Consider the following 13,979-nt stretch of genomic DNA (forward strand, 5'->3'; position numbering starts at 1 on the left):
TGAATACTACAGTAGGTAAATTTTTTTCATCTCAATTGAAAACTTCCCCCCCCTGCAAAATAAGCAAAATGGCAAACCACAAAATGGCGATATCAGCTATACATATAAGTGACAAGACTTTAGGAAATACTTAAAATAAGAAATGACCCAAAAAATAGATCCACATAAGCAACACAAGTGAAAATAAGCTCTGTCTCATTCCTAATCAGGGAAATGTAAATTAAACCACAGTGAGAACTATTTCACATCCAACTGAAAAAAATTATCAAATGAAGACAAAGCTATGCACAAACTGGAACTCATACATGCTGCCAGTGGGAATGTAAAATGCTACTGTCATTTTAGCAAATGTGGTATCATCTAGTATACTCAAAGATATGCATCCTCTCTGGCCAACCAATGCTATTACTGAGCACATGCCCTAGAAAACCTCTTTACATGTGAACCAAAAAATATAGCACCATTGTATGGAATACCAACAAATTAGCAACAACCCATCCAATAACATCAAAAACAGATCGGACAAACAAGTTTTGCTCTCGATTATCATACAATCAGATAATACAACAGGGGAAACTAATGGATGAAACTAAGGAAACTAAAAGCAAGTCACAGAATATACAAGGCATGATTCCCTTCATATAAAGATGAAAAATTCAACATTATCTTCTTTAGGGAAATAAATGCACAGTCTTAGAATATATTAAGCAGTAAAATCAAACACTTACTTGTTTCTTTTTCAGCTTAAGGATCTGCTGTTCTACTTTTGCAATTTCTCGATCTACACGATCCATACTCTGTATTAACTCTTCCTTTGAAAGTTTTGAAGGTGAAGCATTTTGATCATCTCCACACGGTTGCCCAGGGATTGGAGAAGATGGGGCTTCATGTTTGCCTCCAAATGCTGGATCCTTTGAAGAAAATCAAGAAAAATTTATTCCTCAGTAAGAGACAATGTTAGTGTCAAGAGTTTCTTCACTGAAAAAGTCAATTTTAAAACATACGTAGCAGAACCACAGGTGCTATTTCTCTACATGGCAGTCCTATAGTAGTAATTTTCATGCACATACGCAACCCCCCCTTATATTTATACCACTTTTATAATTTAGACATATCATTCACTATTTTGAAAATCCTAAAAGCTATGAAGAATGAGGTGACAAGGTGGCTGACCAGCCTTTATTATAACAATACTGACAGACTACAGAGAATTTCTGGGGAAATAATAATGCAATCATGACAAAGGAAGATACCAATTTCTCAGACATTTCTTTGCAATGGTTCTTCAAAAGGTCTGAACATGTAGGCTGAAAACTAGTATAAACTCCAGGTAAAATCTGTGTGCCCACCTGACTTAACAACAATGATATGGCCAAGAGTTCCCATCAAAAAGTTTTCAGTGTTTCTCAGGGCCAGTGCTGATGTACAGAAGTCAGAGAAATGACCTAGGAACTTTTGTTGCTACCATGACCTAGACCTACCGTCATAAAAGGCAACTAAACCTGCCTACACTACAGTGCACATAACATGATAACAATACTTCATCCTATAAATATATCATCCCATTCCACCTTAAAATCAGCAGAAAACTGTAGCAAAACAAAAGCCCCTCCACCCAAAATCTACCACCCCATCAACACACACACACACCTTATTAATTTCCAGTCTAAAGTGAAGACATAAGCAATACTGTAAAGCAGATAAATTTTAGATTAAGGTACTAGTTTTCTTTATAATATAAAAAGCCTAGTATAAGCATAGTTCATAGGACTATAGTTGTTCTAATTCTGAGAAGAATGCCATTGGTGATTTAAGATGGACTGCACTGAATCTGTATATTGCTACAGGTAATGAGGACATTTTAACAATAGTAATCCTTCCAATCCATGAGCAAGGTACATTCTTCCATTTATTTGTATATTCTTCAATTTCGTTCCTCAATGTCTTATAGTTTTCAGAGTACAGGTCTTTTATCTCTTTGGTTTTATTCCTAATATTTTATGCTTTCTGATGCAATTGTAAATGGGACTGTTTTCTTAATTTCTGCTTTTGATTGTTTGTTACTGATGTATAGAAATGCAACAGATTTCTGTATATTGATTCTGTATCCTGAAACTTTACTAAAGTCACTTATTAGTTCTAACAGTGTTTTGGTGGCGTCTTTAGAGCTTTTCTGTATGTAGTATCATGTAATCTGCAAATAATGAGAATTTTACTTCTTCCTTCCCAATTTCTTTTCTTGCTTCTTTCTTTCCAAATTCTTTTTCTTGTCTGATTGCTGGGGCTAGGACTTCCAATACTACGCTGAACAGAATGTGTGATAGTAGCTATCCTTGTCTTATTCCTGATCTTAGCGGAAAAGCTTTCAGCTCTTCACCATTGCATTTATTAGCTGTGGGTTTCTCATACCTAACCTTTATTATGATATGTTCCTTCTATACCCACTTTGTTGAGAGTTTTTGTCATAAAAGGATAATGAATTTTGTCAAATGCTTTTCCTACATCAAGCACAATGAACATATGGTTTTTAGCCTTCATTTTGTTAATGTGATGCATCACATTGATTGATTTATGGATGCTGAATCATCCTTGCATTCCTATGAATGACCTTTTAAAATCCCTTTCTGCTAAAAAATTCCATAGCTATATTTTACATGTCGTAATTTATTCAGTCATGGAAGACCTTTACTCAATACATTTTTTCTTTCTTTTTTTTAATACTGCAAAGCACTTCTTTTAAACACACAGACTATCTAATACAGATATTTCATATGGTAAGGCAGGTCTCAAAACTCCCAGAATCTTAGCTCATTTCGTTTCTAGCTTATCACAAAGAGCTTTTCCCCATCAAACTTATTATTTTCAAATTTTCAAATTGAAATAGAAGTGGAAAGTTGAGTTTAATAGATACTCATTTATACTTCATCTAAATTCAATAGTTGTTAACATTTTACTATATTTGTTTTCTCTCCAAATATACATACACACCTATTTTTTTCCTTTGGTTGAACTATCTAAATTGCAGACATACTCACTATGTTTTAAATCACTTTTCACTGCATAAGAACTCAAAGAAAATGTGTGGGTACTTCTTTATCTGATATTAGGATAGAAAGGGCCATTATTCATAAAGGTAAATAAACTATGGGAAAGAGATATACCAAAAAGAGAGGAGGGTATGAGATATTAACATATGATAACAAAGGGGTTAACACGTTACTGTTAAAGAATTCTAAAGAATTAGTTAATTCTCTCTAAAAGGAATATTTATTCAGTACCTAGTAAGTACCAGGTACTTCCTAATCTGCAGATTTAAGGATAAGCAAAATGGACAGTTAAAAAAGTTAAACTTAGCAACAAAATAAGGGTATAAAACACAAACATGTGTTTCACTAAAGAAAGGCTAATAATAAACACAAGAGAAAAAGAGATCTGATCTTAATAGAACCTTCTCATAAATTCACAATACACATGATTTGAAATGTCATGAAATATAGCTACATATTAAAATTAGTTATCTCCAAGATACAGAATTTTAGGTAACATTTTTCCTTTGAATTTACAATTTTCTAAAGAACATTTTCTTACATAAAAAAAAATGTTTTTCCTTTATAAAAATTATAAGCACAGTTAAACCTTACCTAAAATATGTTTTTGCCCATGTAACAAGTTAATAATTTGCAACTAAATTTCAGAAGATTTAAAATTTAATTTAAATTGAATAAAACTGTGGTAGACTTGAGTACCTCTCACCACATTTTATAACCCAGCAAGCCTATACAAATGCTTGAGAATTATACGATAGCAATTTTATTTAAAACAGTCCTCAGCTTGTTTCATTTACCAACAAGTCAAAAGTACTGACTTTAAAAGTCTAGCACAGTAAGTCTGTGGTTTTTAGTTCTGTTTAACAAAATTTTTACTTTCCCATAGCACTAACCTTTAGAGACCGGCGTTAAGTGGACTTTTTTAGATGCAGTGCCTGAATATGGCTAAATAAACATGAGAGACCAACAACTCCACAGGGTAAGAGAATAAATATTTACCTTCTTAGCATCTGCCGAAGATCTCAACCCTTCTGGCAGTGTGTGTACTAAAGGTAAGACCGCAGCACTGACACGCTGGAAATGGGAATCAGAAACCTGCTCCAGGCGCGGTCGCTTGGATTCCAGTGAATCATGATCCACTGGGGATGGACCTGGGTGAAACTGTTCATATCCAGTTCTTCTTTCTTGAGGCCTAATACATACAAAGAAAATAAACACTTGAAATTTTTTAAATGATGTACAACTTCCTGCCAATATCCCTGGTTGGACTTTGAAATAAATTTAAAAGTTACGCTTACTTTCAGAGATAATTCATTCCCTGCTCCCTGCATCCCAGAAGAATATATACCTCACTATAAAGTACTATTAAACTTCAAATTCTAGTGGAAAAAGTGTTATCAGAGGCAGTGGGAATGCTGGTGGTAAAAAAGTGAAAGACGTAACAAGATTTCAATTTGCAGAAAGTTTCAAGTTGCTGAAGAATATCCATAAAATATTATCTTCAAACCTACGACATAATAATTGAATTCAGTATAACCTAGACTAGAAGAACACCATTTCTTTATTTCCTTTTTTATTTTTTGGGGGGGTCCATTGAGACATCTTATCTGCATGTATGTATTACATCCCTAGAAAAAGAATCCCAGGATTTTCCTTCTGGTGTGTTTTCCTCTTGCTGCTTCATGATCCATGACATCTGCTGAGCTTGTCAGTACAATGAAACCAAACTGGCAGGACAGGAGCAGTCACTTTTCTAGATCTTTGAGTTACACATCAAATCTGGGGCTGATCACTCCACATTTGTTTAACCTGCCCGTGAGGTTCACAACAATTTTCCAAGCTCTGTGATCATCGAGGATTTCAAATTCGCCAATGTAACCATACTTTATCATCACAGTTAGAAACCAGACAATGACTTTGGAGCACAACCTGATAAGAACCTGGCGTTTGCCTCTCTTCTTGGCATTGTTGATGCTCTTGAGAGCATCGGCCAGGACATTCATACGTACCATTATGGCCACAGGGAAAGATGGAGGAAAGAGCAAGAACACCATTTTTAACCAATAATAAAAACAAGCAGAAAAAAACAAATCTAGCAATTGCTACATAGAAAGATAAATTAATTGAGTTGTGAAGTATTATGAAGATTTAAAGATAAGTTTCTTGAGTGGAAATGCAACATTGTTTTGAAGATAATTTTGACCCCCAACACATGTATTCTGTCTAGTTTTCCCAAGTATTTTGAAATGTCTTGAAGGTCAGGCATCTTTGATTTCATATGTTGTACCAAGAACTACATATGGGTATTTGTTCATTTGATTTTTCATATTTAGAGAAGCTACATTTTACTTTATGGCCAAATGTTAAACAAATTTCTCAAAAACAACATTTCACTGAATAATCACTGGATTTCATTTGTAGCATAGATAATGCAATAAACCCTGAGGTCTATAAAACTATTATACTTCAAAAATTTGAAATCTCATTCAAGACATAAAAATCCCATTATCTTCTTAAAATTCACAATGATGTCATGAAAAATAGTGGAGTAGGAAACTTAAGGAACAAGACAAGATTGCCAGCTTTTGCCACTTGTAGTCAATACAGTATTGGGAGTTCCTGTCAGAGCACTAGGCAAGAAAGAGCAATAAAAGGCACCCAAACTGGAAAAGAAAAAGTATTTCTATTTGCAGATAATATAATCTCATATTTCTCTAGAAGAGGGTAAATGGGGTCTAATATATGATGATGGAAAGAGAACTGACTCTGGGTGGTGAGCACACAATGTGAGATATAGATAATGTATTACAGAATTGTACACCTGAAATCTATGTAACTTTACTAACAATTTGTCACCCCAATAAACTTCAATTTAAAGAAAAAGAATTTTAGATGTCAACTGAAAAATATATAAGGCAGAATACAGCTTTTCAAAATTCTTTTGAAGAATATGCAAGTAACAAGTTTGAAGACCACTATTTTAATCATTTTCCTTTCTTTCTCTCTCCTTCAGAGGCTTCCATCTCTCAAAGTTTCTTTAGATGTTAGAAATCTTCCACGTTCACCTTTAAACTACTGCTCTTCTCAATTCCCACATTTACTGGATCACATATACCAGTCTGTATCTTAAACCCAGACCCTCCTCAAGCATGCTTAGACACATCTCCACCCGTATGTTTCATGAACCCCAAACTTGATTCAGACCAACCTCAAGGTGTCTTACACTGCTGCTATCACAGTTGACAGAAAAACCCAACAAGTTAGAAACCAAGTTAGAAATCCAGGTCTCCTCCCTCACCTTTGCCAGCTGCCAGGGCTTGGCAGCCTTACCTCTTAATTTACTCAACTCTGTCTCCTCTCCCTCACAACTATATCGCCCTACCTTATGCCTATATGCTCTCTTTCTCTTACAGGTCTCTTACGTGTTCTCTCTTGCTTTTAGTCTATCCACCTCAGATTCATTCTCTACAAAGCAAGCCAGAGGTAATCTATGAAAAACAAGAATCCGGCATTAGGTTAAAGGCCAAGCCCCTCAACACAGCACTTAGAATCAGGCCCACTGCTGACCTGCACAGAGATTTTGTGTGAAAATTCTATAAGCACATGCAACCTTCTAGTGCACATGGCTTGGCTAACTGCCTGAGCTGGATTTCAGCCTCAATTGTCCCCTCAAATGGACACCGCTGTTCAGGACACAACCGACAAAAACTAACTTACAAAAGCTAACTTCCAAGAATTATATTAGGTTGTTGCAAAAGTAATTGCGGCTTAAAAGGTTAAAAATAATTGCAAAAACCGTAATTACTTTTGCACCAACCTAATACCTCACCTCCAGCAACTGTGCCTGTGAAATTTACCAAAGCCAGAAGGTGAAGTATATACAGTGCTGGAGGAGAACCGAAGGCAGCCAGGGCAATCAAGAAAAACACTAAGTATGGGTGGCTCTTTTTCCATCAAAAAAAAATCAAACTAATGCCCATGTCCGCTTACCAATCCTTTTTAGAAGAACAAAACCACTCACACATAAATCAGTAAATAATATAATTTAACATTTCAAAAAATGTAAACGAACTATGAAAATCTTTGTGAAAACAAATACAACTATATATTGGGAGTCCTGGTGAAGCTAAGCATGAAACTTGCATTCTAAATGAACAACACGTTTGCCTTTTAAAAACTAACACCAGTAGAACCAGACAGCCACTTTGAGAAGTCTAGTAGTTTCTCAAATGGTAAATAAACAGAGACCTACCACATGATCCACCAATTCAACATAGGTATATTACCAACAGAAAGGAAAACATCTGGCCACACAAGAATTTGTGCATAAATGTTCATAGTACTATTCGTAATAGTCAAAAAATGAAAACAACTCAAATATCTACCAATTGATAAGTGGATAAATAAAATATGGTACATAAAACAAAAAACTAACACCAGATTTGCATAATAAAAACTCTGTGGACTTTTAAAAGTTCCAACATTTTACTGACTTTTCATCTTTTAGTACCATCTTTTTTTTTTTTTTTTTTTAGTACCATCTTTAAATATCTTTATTGGTTTGTTTTTTTTAAATTGGGGAGTACTGGGGAACAGTGTGTTTCTCCAGGGCCCATCAGCTCCAAGTCATTGCCCTTCAATCTAGTCGTGGAGGGAGCAGCTCAGCTCCAAGTCCAGTTGCCGTTTTCAATCTTAGTTGCAGGGGGTGCAGCCCACCCTCCCATGCGAGAATTGAACCGGCAACTTTGTTGTTGAGAGCTCGCGCTCTAACCAACTGAGCTATCCAGCCGCCCCTCAGCGGCAGCTTGTTGTCTTCAATCTAGTTGTGGAGGGTGCAGCTCACTGACCCATGTGGGAATTGAACCAGCAACCCTGTTGTTCAGAGCTTGCACTCTAACCAACTGAGCCATCCAGACTACCCTAAATATCTTTAAAACAAATTATCAAATGGATTTTTTTACTGTAATATACCTCTACTTTTAATTTTAAAGAAAATCAAATTTTAAGTTTTTAAAAAAAATAACCCTCAGTTAGGTGGAATATGTCACAAAGGCCATAGTTATTCCAAATACTGGTCCACCAAGATGATCAAGAATTACATCAGTTGATCGTATTGACTCCCAGCTAAGGAAGACTATTATCTGAAACAAAACTGATTTAAATTTTAATTCACTTAAATTTAAAAATTTACAAATATAATTTGGTTTCTTATTCTGTTGCTCAAGGAAAAACCAATTATCTGAATTTCAGTGAATCTTTTATAATATCTTAAACTACTTCAACTGTTCTGCATCTTTTTATCTATATATCCAAACTCTAGTTATGTGGACTAATTTTTCCAGTGAAGTCTAGAAAACATGATGGATGATATTCACAGAGAAATGACTCTGACTTTTTATGAGTATTGTGCTTATAGAATGATTTACATTTGCTAACAACAAAAATTCCAGGGATGCAGAACAGAACTAAGCAGCAAATTACCCCACATCTTATCACATAGAAACAATGTTAGAATTAGGTGAATATCATTCCCAGAAATCACTTTATTTTTATATATGGATGGACAGATGTACAAGCAAAAATAAAACAAAAGAATAACATACATTGTGTTTTAAATAAAGAATACTTGGTTTGTTTTAATATAGATAAGAGAAAAAAATAAAATGAAATAAAACTTAAAATGGAGGGAATTGCTATATTCTAGGAAATGCTCCTTTACTACAAGAAATTACTTCCTAAAAAATTCTTGGTAAAGGGTAAGGAAAAAAATTGTTAAAAGCATTAAGAAGGTAGAATTTTATTTAACTTAACATTTCCATTTTAGAAGTATCAAATCACTCCAGCCATATTTTTCAAATGCATACTTTTAAGCATTCTCCCAATACCCACTGAAACTCTAGGTGGGTAGTTATTATTATTTTTATTTTGTCAAGATTTACTACTGACATTCTGTTATGGAACCATAATTCATCTAGGTGTCTCATCTGGACTTTCTACTTACATGGGTTTATGGCTTACTATCTATAGTCCTTCTTTTACAATGGCTTCTATTCTTTTGGCTGGTGATAATCTACAAATTCTTTAAGAAGCTTTAAATGTTCAGTGCTTTCATATCTAAGAATGTCTGCCTGTTGCTTTTATTCTTAAACATGTCTGGTATAATATTCTTAGATCTCAATTTCTTTTTCTCAGAACTTTGTAGCTGTTGCTCCTGTCTTCTGCAACTGAAGAAGTTTGAGGCAAGACTCTTTTCTCCCCATCAAGGATTTGTTTTGCTTCCTGAATTCCTGGGTACTTTATTTATCCCTGAACTTTAATAACTTAACCAGGATCTGTGTTGATACTGATCATTCTGTGTAAATTTTTCCTGGAGAGAGGTTATGTCCTATCAATCTATACGGTTCTTCCTTCACTTTACAAGGAAAAAAAGGGTTCTTTTTATTATGAATATTTTCTTTCCTTTATCAGGTTCTGTACCTCAGAAACATACGTTGTCATGGTATGTTGGATGATTTTAATTCATCCTCCATATTGATTAACTTCATTCTAATTGCTTTAATCTTTGTCTTTTTCTTCTGCATTCACTCTGATTATCTCAAGACTTTCTTCCATGACAAAGATCTGACTTTTAGCAACACCTATTTTATTCCTTGTTTCTTCTCATTTTATATACTGAATTTATAATGATGGGTTTGGGGGCACTGGAATGTCCAATCTTTCATTTTATCTCATTTGTCTTATTTTGTTTTTTTGAATACTTTATTACTAAGTTTAAGCTTTTCTATAGTGTATAGCATTCTTGGAGCATGTTCTTTGCTTTTTGTCTTCTTACACATGGGGGTCTTTATTTTTGGCATACTATACTGCTTTCTGCAATTTTCTTTTCCAGGAATGTGTTCGCCCAGTTCATGGTATCCTTACCCTCCTGCTCAGGTACACCATGGCGCGGCCCCACCCGGACTTGCTCTTTGGTGTGGAATAGTATGCGTGGATTTCCCTTGCGCATCCCACTTTGCCTGGCATGTTTGTCTACAGATGGAGGACTAAGCATGGCTTTCTATATACTTTTCTACAACCTGAGGGAACAGGGAAATGGGGCAAAGTAGGGGAAAACTTGGTTGACTCTGTCATAACCTTTGTTAAGAATTCTGCCCACTCTACCAGCTGGACATGTAAACCAGTCCTGAAGAGTTCTGGCTCACTGCTTCGGAAAACCACACACCGTGACAGCCCTTCCTGCATGATGGCGTAATGGGATTTTCAAAAAAAAACACTCACCACAACCCTAACTACCCCTACTTACATTTTCTCAAATTAGAGAGTATTCATGGGAAATCCTACAGTTTTACTGACCCTCCTTCTTCTTTCAATACTGCTTTTTTGAGAGTAGAAGTAGGAACTAGAAGGCCAAATGTACCAGATTCTTCTAATTTCTTCCTTGAATGCCACTTTTCCAAGTTTATGGCAATGGCTGTATGCCTTTCCCTTCTTTATAAAGGGTGCATTTTTAACTCTTTTTTAAAAATTACTTTTGTGTTATTTGCTAAATATTAAGAGGAAAGTGATCTGAATTCCCTCCAAAACTTTCACCAAGAAATGTATTTTTAAATAATTGTAAACATGGCCAAATAATTTCAAAACTTTTATCACCTTAAAACCTAAAAAGTAAACATATGTTTAAAACAGGAAATCAAGTTCTTTATAAAATTGCTACAACCAGAAAGTCAGTTTAATAAAAGCAGTTATTATATTTCAAAATTCTTTACATCAAGAGTAAGAATGGAGTCAAAGATAGCAGAGATGGTAAGGACACTAGGGAAAACGAGTGCCTACCACATAAAGGGCCAATACTATCTGATCAAATACTTACCATCCTTTGAGGACAATGCCATTATCCTCATTTTTATAGAGGAGAAAACTAAGATTCGAAGAGTCTAAATCAGTGATTTGCAATCCTGGCTGCAAATGAGAATGACCTGGTAAACTTTAGACAAAAATGAATGCCTGGGTCCAATCCCAGAGACTGACTTAATTACAGCTGACCCTTAGAAAAATGCAGGGGTTAGAGGTACCGAACACCAGCATGTAGAAAATCTACATGTAACTTAACTCAGCCCTCCACATACACAGATTCCAAACATCCAGTTGATCCTTGAACAACCAGGATTTGAATTGTACAGGTCAACTAAACTGCAGTCAATTGAATAGAGAGGGTTAAATGAACTGTGAGTGTCAAATTTTAAAAATCCACATATAAGTGGACCAGCACAGTTCAAATCCATGTTGTTCCAGGGTCAGCTCTATTCTGAAATGAAAAGCTTCCAGGTGGTTCTAATACACAGCCTAAATTGAGAACACCAGTTTATGCAATATGACCAAGGCCACACAGCTCACCAGGATTCAAATTTAGGTCTACCTAACTTCCCAATACATAGCATTAACTGAACTCTTGAAACAAGTTTTAAGTTTGTTAGCTATTAAAACTACTCCAAAAGATAAAGAAACATAAACATGCTCAAAATACAAATTATAAATGACCAGTCATGGATTGGTTAATAAAATTATAAAATAAAACAATTAAATTAAAAATAATAAATGACACACTTGTAAAGTTCAGTCCTAGATAGAAACATAAAAAAACCCCATTACCTGTCAGAACCTGGGTGAAATTCTGAAAGCAAGGAAGGTCGTCTGCGAAGCTGTTGCTGCTGTTGCTGCAAGAGCTGTGATGCCTGACTGACTTCAAGATGAGAAGAACGATAATCAGGAACTGCAAATTCCTAGTATTAAAATAATCATAAAATTAATTATTAACTAAAAAGTGAAAAGCATCATAAAATCAAACCAATTAAAAATGCACGAATACAGTTATGGAACACTGAGTATGGAAAGAAACAGCAATAGTTATTTTAATCCTCTACTGATCTAATTCTTCCTCATAAACCTAAAACAACCAACATTTTAACTATATATCATTCAAAAGAATTCAAATGAAATTTTGTGTTCAATTTTAATTCATTCTCCCAATAACACATTATAATAATTTCTATATTATTCACATAGTGAGATCTCAAACTCGCGTGTTCAATATGAGATCCTAAAAAGCATTCCAATCTTAAATTCAAAATCAGTAAGCTGGAAGGGTCACATAAGCCATCTACGTAAATCCATGTATATTTACAAATGAAGAAACAAGTCCAGAGAATCAACCTGCCCGTTAAGAGTACTAGTTTTCCATCATTCTAGGTGGGTGAGAATTACCTAATAACCCAGAAATTCCACTCTTAGATACATACACAAGGTATTTAAAAGCATCAGGTCTACACACAAAAAGATTTTGCACACAAATTTTCAAAGCAGCATTATTCACAATAGCCAAAAAAGAGAAAGAATCCAAATGTCCATCAACTCATGCATAAACAAACAAAAGGTGGTATACAAGTATCCCCCACTTTTCGAGAGTTCGAGTTACGCCACTTTACTTTTACACAAGACCTGTTTTTACTAACCAAAAAGAAAGCCGAAGAGGATTTTCACTTTTACGAAAAAAGACAAAAAGTGAAAATTGCATTCGGTGTTTGTTTTGAAGTGAGCCATTGTAGAAGCAGCACATCAGGAGTAGCAAGAGGGGCCCCGCCAAGCTCCTCCCTAGGAACTACACTCAGCATCTCAACATCAAGCACCATAGCTTGAACTGCGTGTGTGAGCATCTGTGCTTTATCTGAATTGATTTTGTGCATCTGTTAGCAAGATGTGTCCTAAGGTACCAGAAAAGTCTAAAAGCTCGTAAGGGTGTTACGGCATTTTGATGGTGGTGAATGGAAATAAAGACATGCGCTGAACTTGGCTGTGCCCACCGTTTGTACTAGTTACACACAGAGAATCCTGAAAGCTGCCAAAGTTACTACTGGTTCTGCTAGTAGCAAAGTGGTCTCTTAGCCTCCAGGAATGGATCAAATGGAAAGTCTACTGCTTCAGTGGATTGATGGGTGTACAAAGTCTGGTGTTCCATTAAGTTATCTTAAGAAGAAATCAGTCTTTTTAATATGTGAAACAACACTGTACATGCATTATTTCTACTTTATACAAGCTGTGTATTTATTACATTATTCCTGCTTTTACTATATGTTAGTGCTACTTTAGGTTTCATGCATTATTTGGTGTGATTTGGTAATTATTTTTGGGGTGTGGGAATACTCAAAATTATTTCCATATAAATTAATGGTAACTGCGTCTTCACATTATGCCATTTGAGCTTACGAAAGATTTCATCGGAACGATCTATTGTCGAATAACAGGGGAATCTGTATCTATACAATGGAAAATTATTCAGCCATAAAAAGGAATGAACACATGCTACAACATAGATGAATCTAGAAAACACAATGCTAAGCTAAAAAAAAAAAAAAAAGACATAAAAGGCCACACATTGTATGATTCTAGTCATATGAAATGTCTACAAGAGGTGAATCAATAGACAGAAATAGATTAGTGGTTGCCAGGGGATGAAGGGAAGAGAGGAATTGGGATTAAGTATGGGGTCTCATTTTGGGTGAAGGAAAAATTCTGGAATTAGATAGTAATGGTTGTTCAATATAGTGAATATACTAAAACCCACTAAATAATACACTTTAAAACAATGAATTTTATGTTATATAAATTATAAGTCAACAAACATGTTTCAAAAATCATAAAAAGATAAAATTGAGCTGTCCAAACTGAAATATGGGGTGGATAAGATATCCAGAGCCCTTCACTACAGGCAGATAACAGTAAAACATAATTCATACGTAGTGTAAGGGGAAAAAAAAACATAAAGTTGAAAACATAACCAAGAAAAATAAGACCAAGAAGAAAATACAAAAACATTTTATAAAGAGGGGCATCGAACCTCATAAAATAAAGAATTTACTTGCAAAGAAATAGATAAAC

At 34.9% G+C, this 13,979-nt stretch overlaps 1 protein-coding gene and 1 pseudogene across 17 annotated transcripts in view; both read right to left on the reverse strand.

Moving 5' to 3' along the window:
* Window positions 1–13,979, reverse strand: part of NCOR1 (nuclear receptor corepressor 1) — a 169,092-nt gene that overhangs the window by 118,746 nt on the left and 36,367 nt on the right. For all 17 annotated transcript variants that reach the window (XM_074320229.1, XM_019757395.2, XM_019757394.2 and 14 more), the window contains exons 3-5: window positions 11,697–11,827; window positions 4,047–4,239; window positions 729–911 (exon numbers count right to left, since the gene is read on the reverse strand). In XM_074320229.1, coding sequence (XP_074176330.1) covers window positions 729–911; window positions 4,047–4,239; window positions 11,697–11,827 — 507 coding nt within the window. The remainder of the gene's footprint in view (window positions 1–728; window positions 912–4,046; window positions 4,240–11,696; window positions 11,828–13,979) is intronic.
* Window positions 4,379–5,059, reverse strand: LOC109461288 (small ribosomal subunit protein uS8; annotated as a pseudogene).

This window comes from Rhinolophus sinicus, linkage group LG15 (assembly GCF_036562045.2).
Source record: "Rhinolophus sinicus isolate RSC01 linkage group LG15, ASM3656204v1, whole genome shotgun sequence".
Lineage (NCBI taxonomy): Eukaryota > Metazoa > Chordata > Mammalia > Chiroptera > Rhinolophidae > Rhinolophus > Rhinolophus sinicus.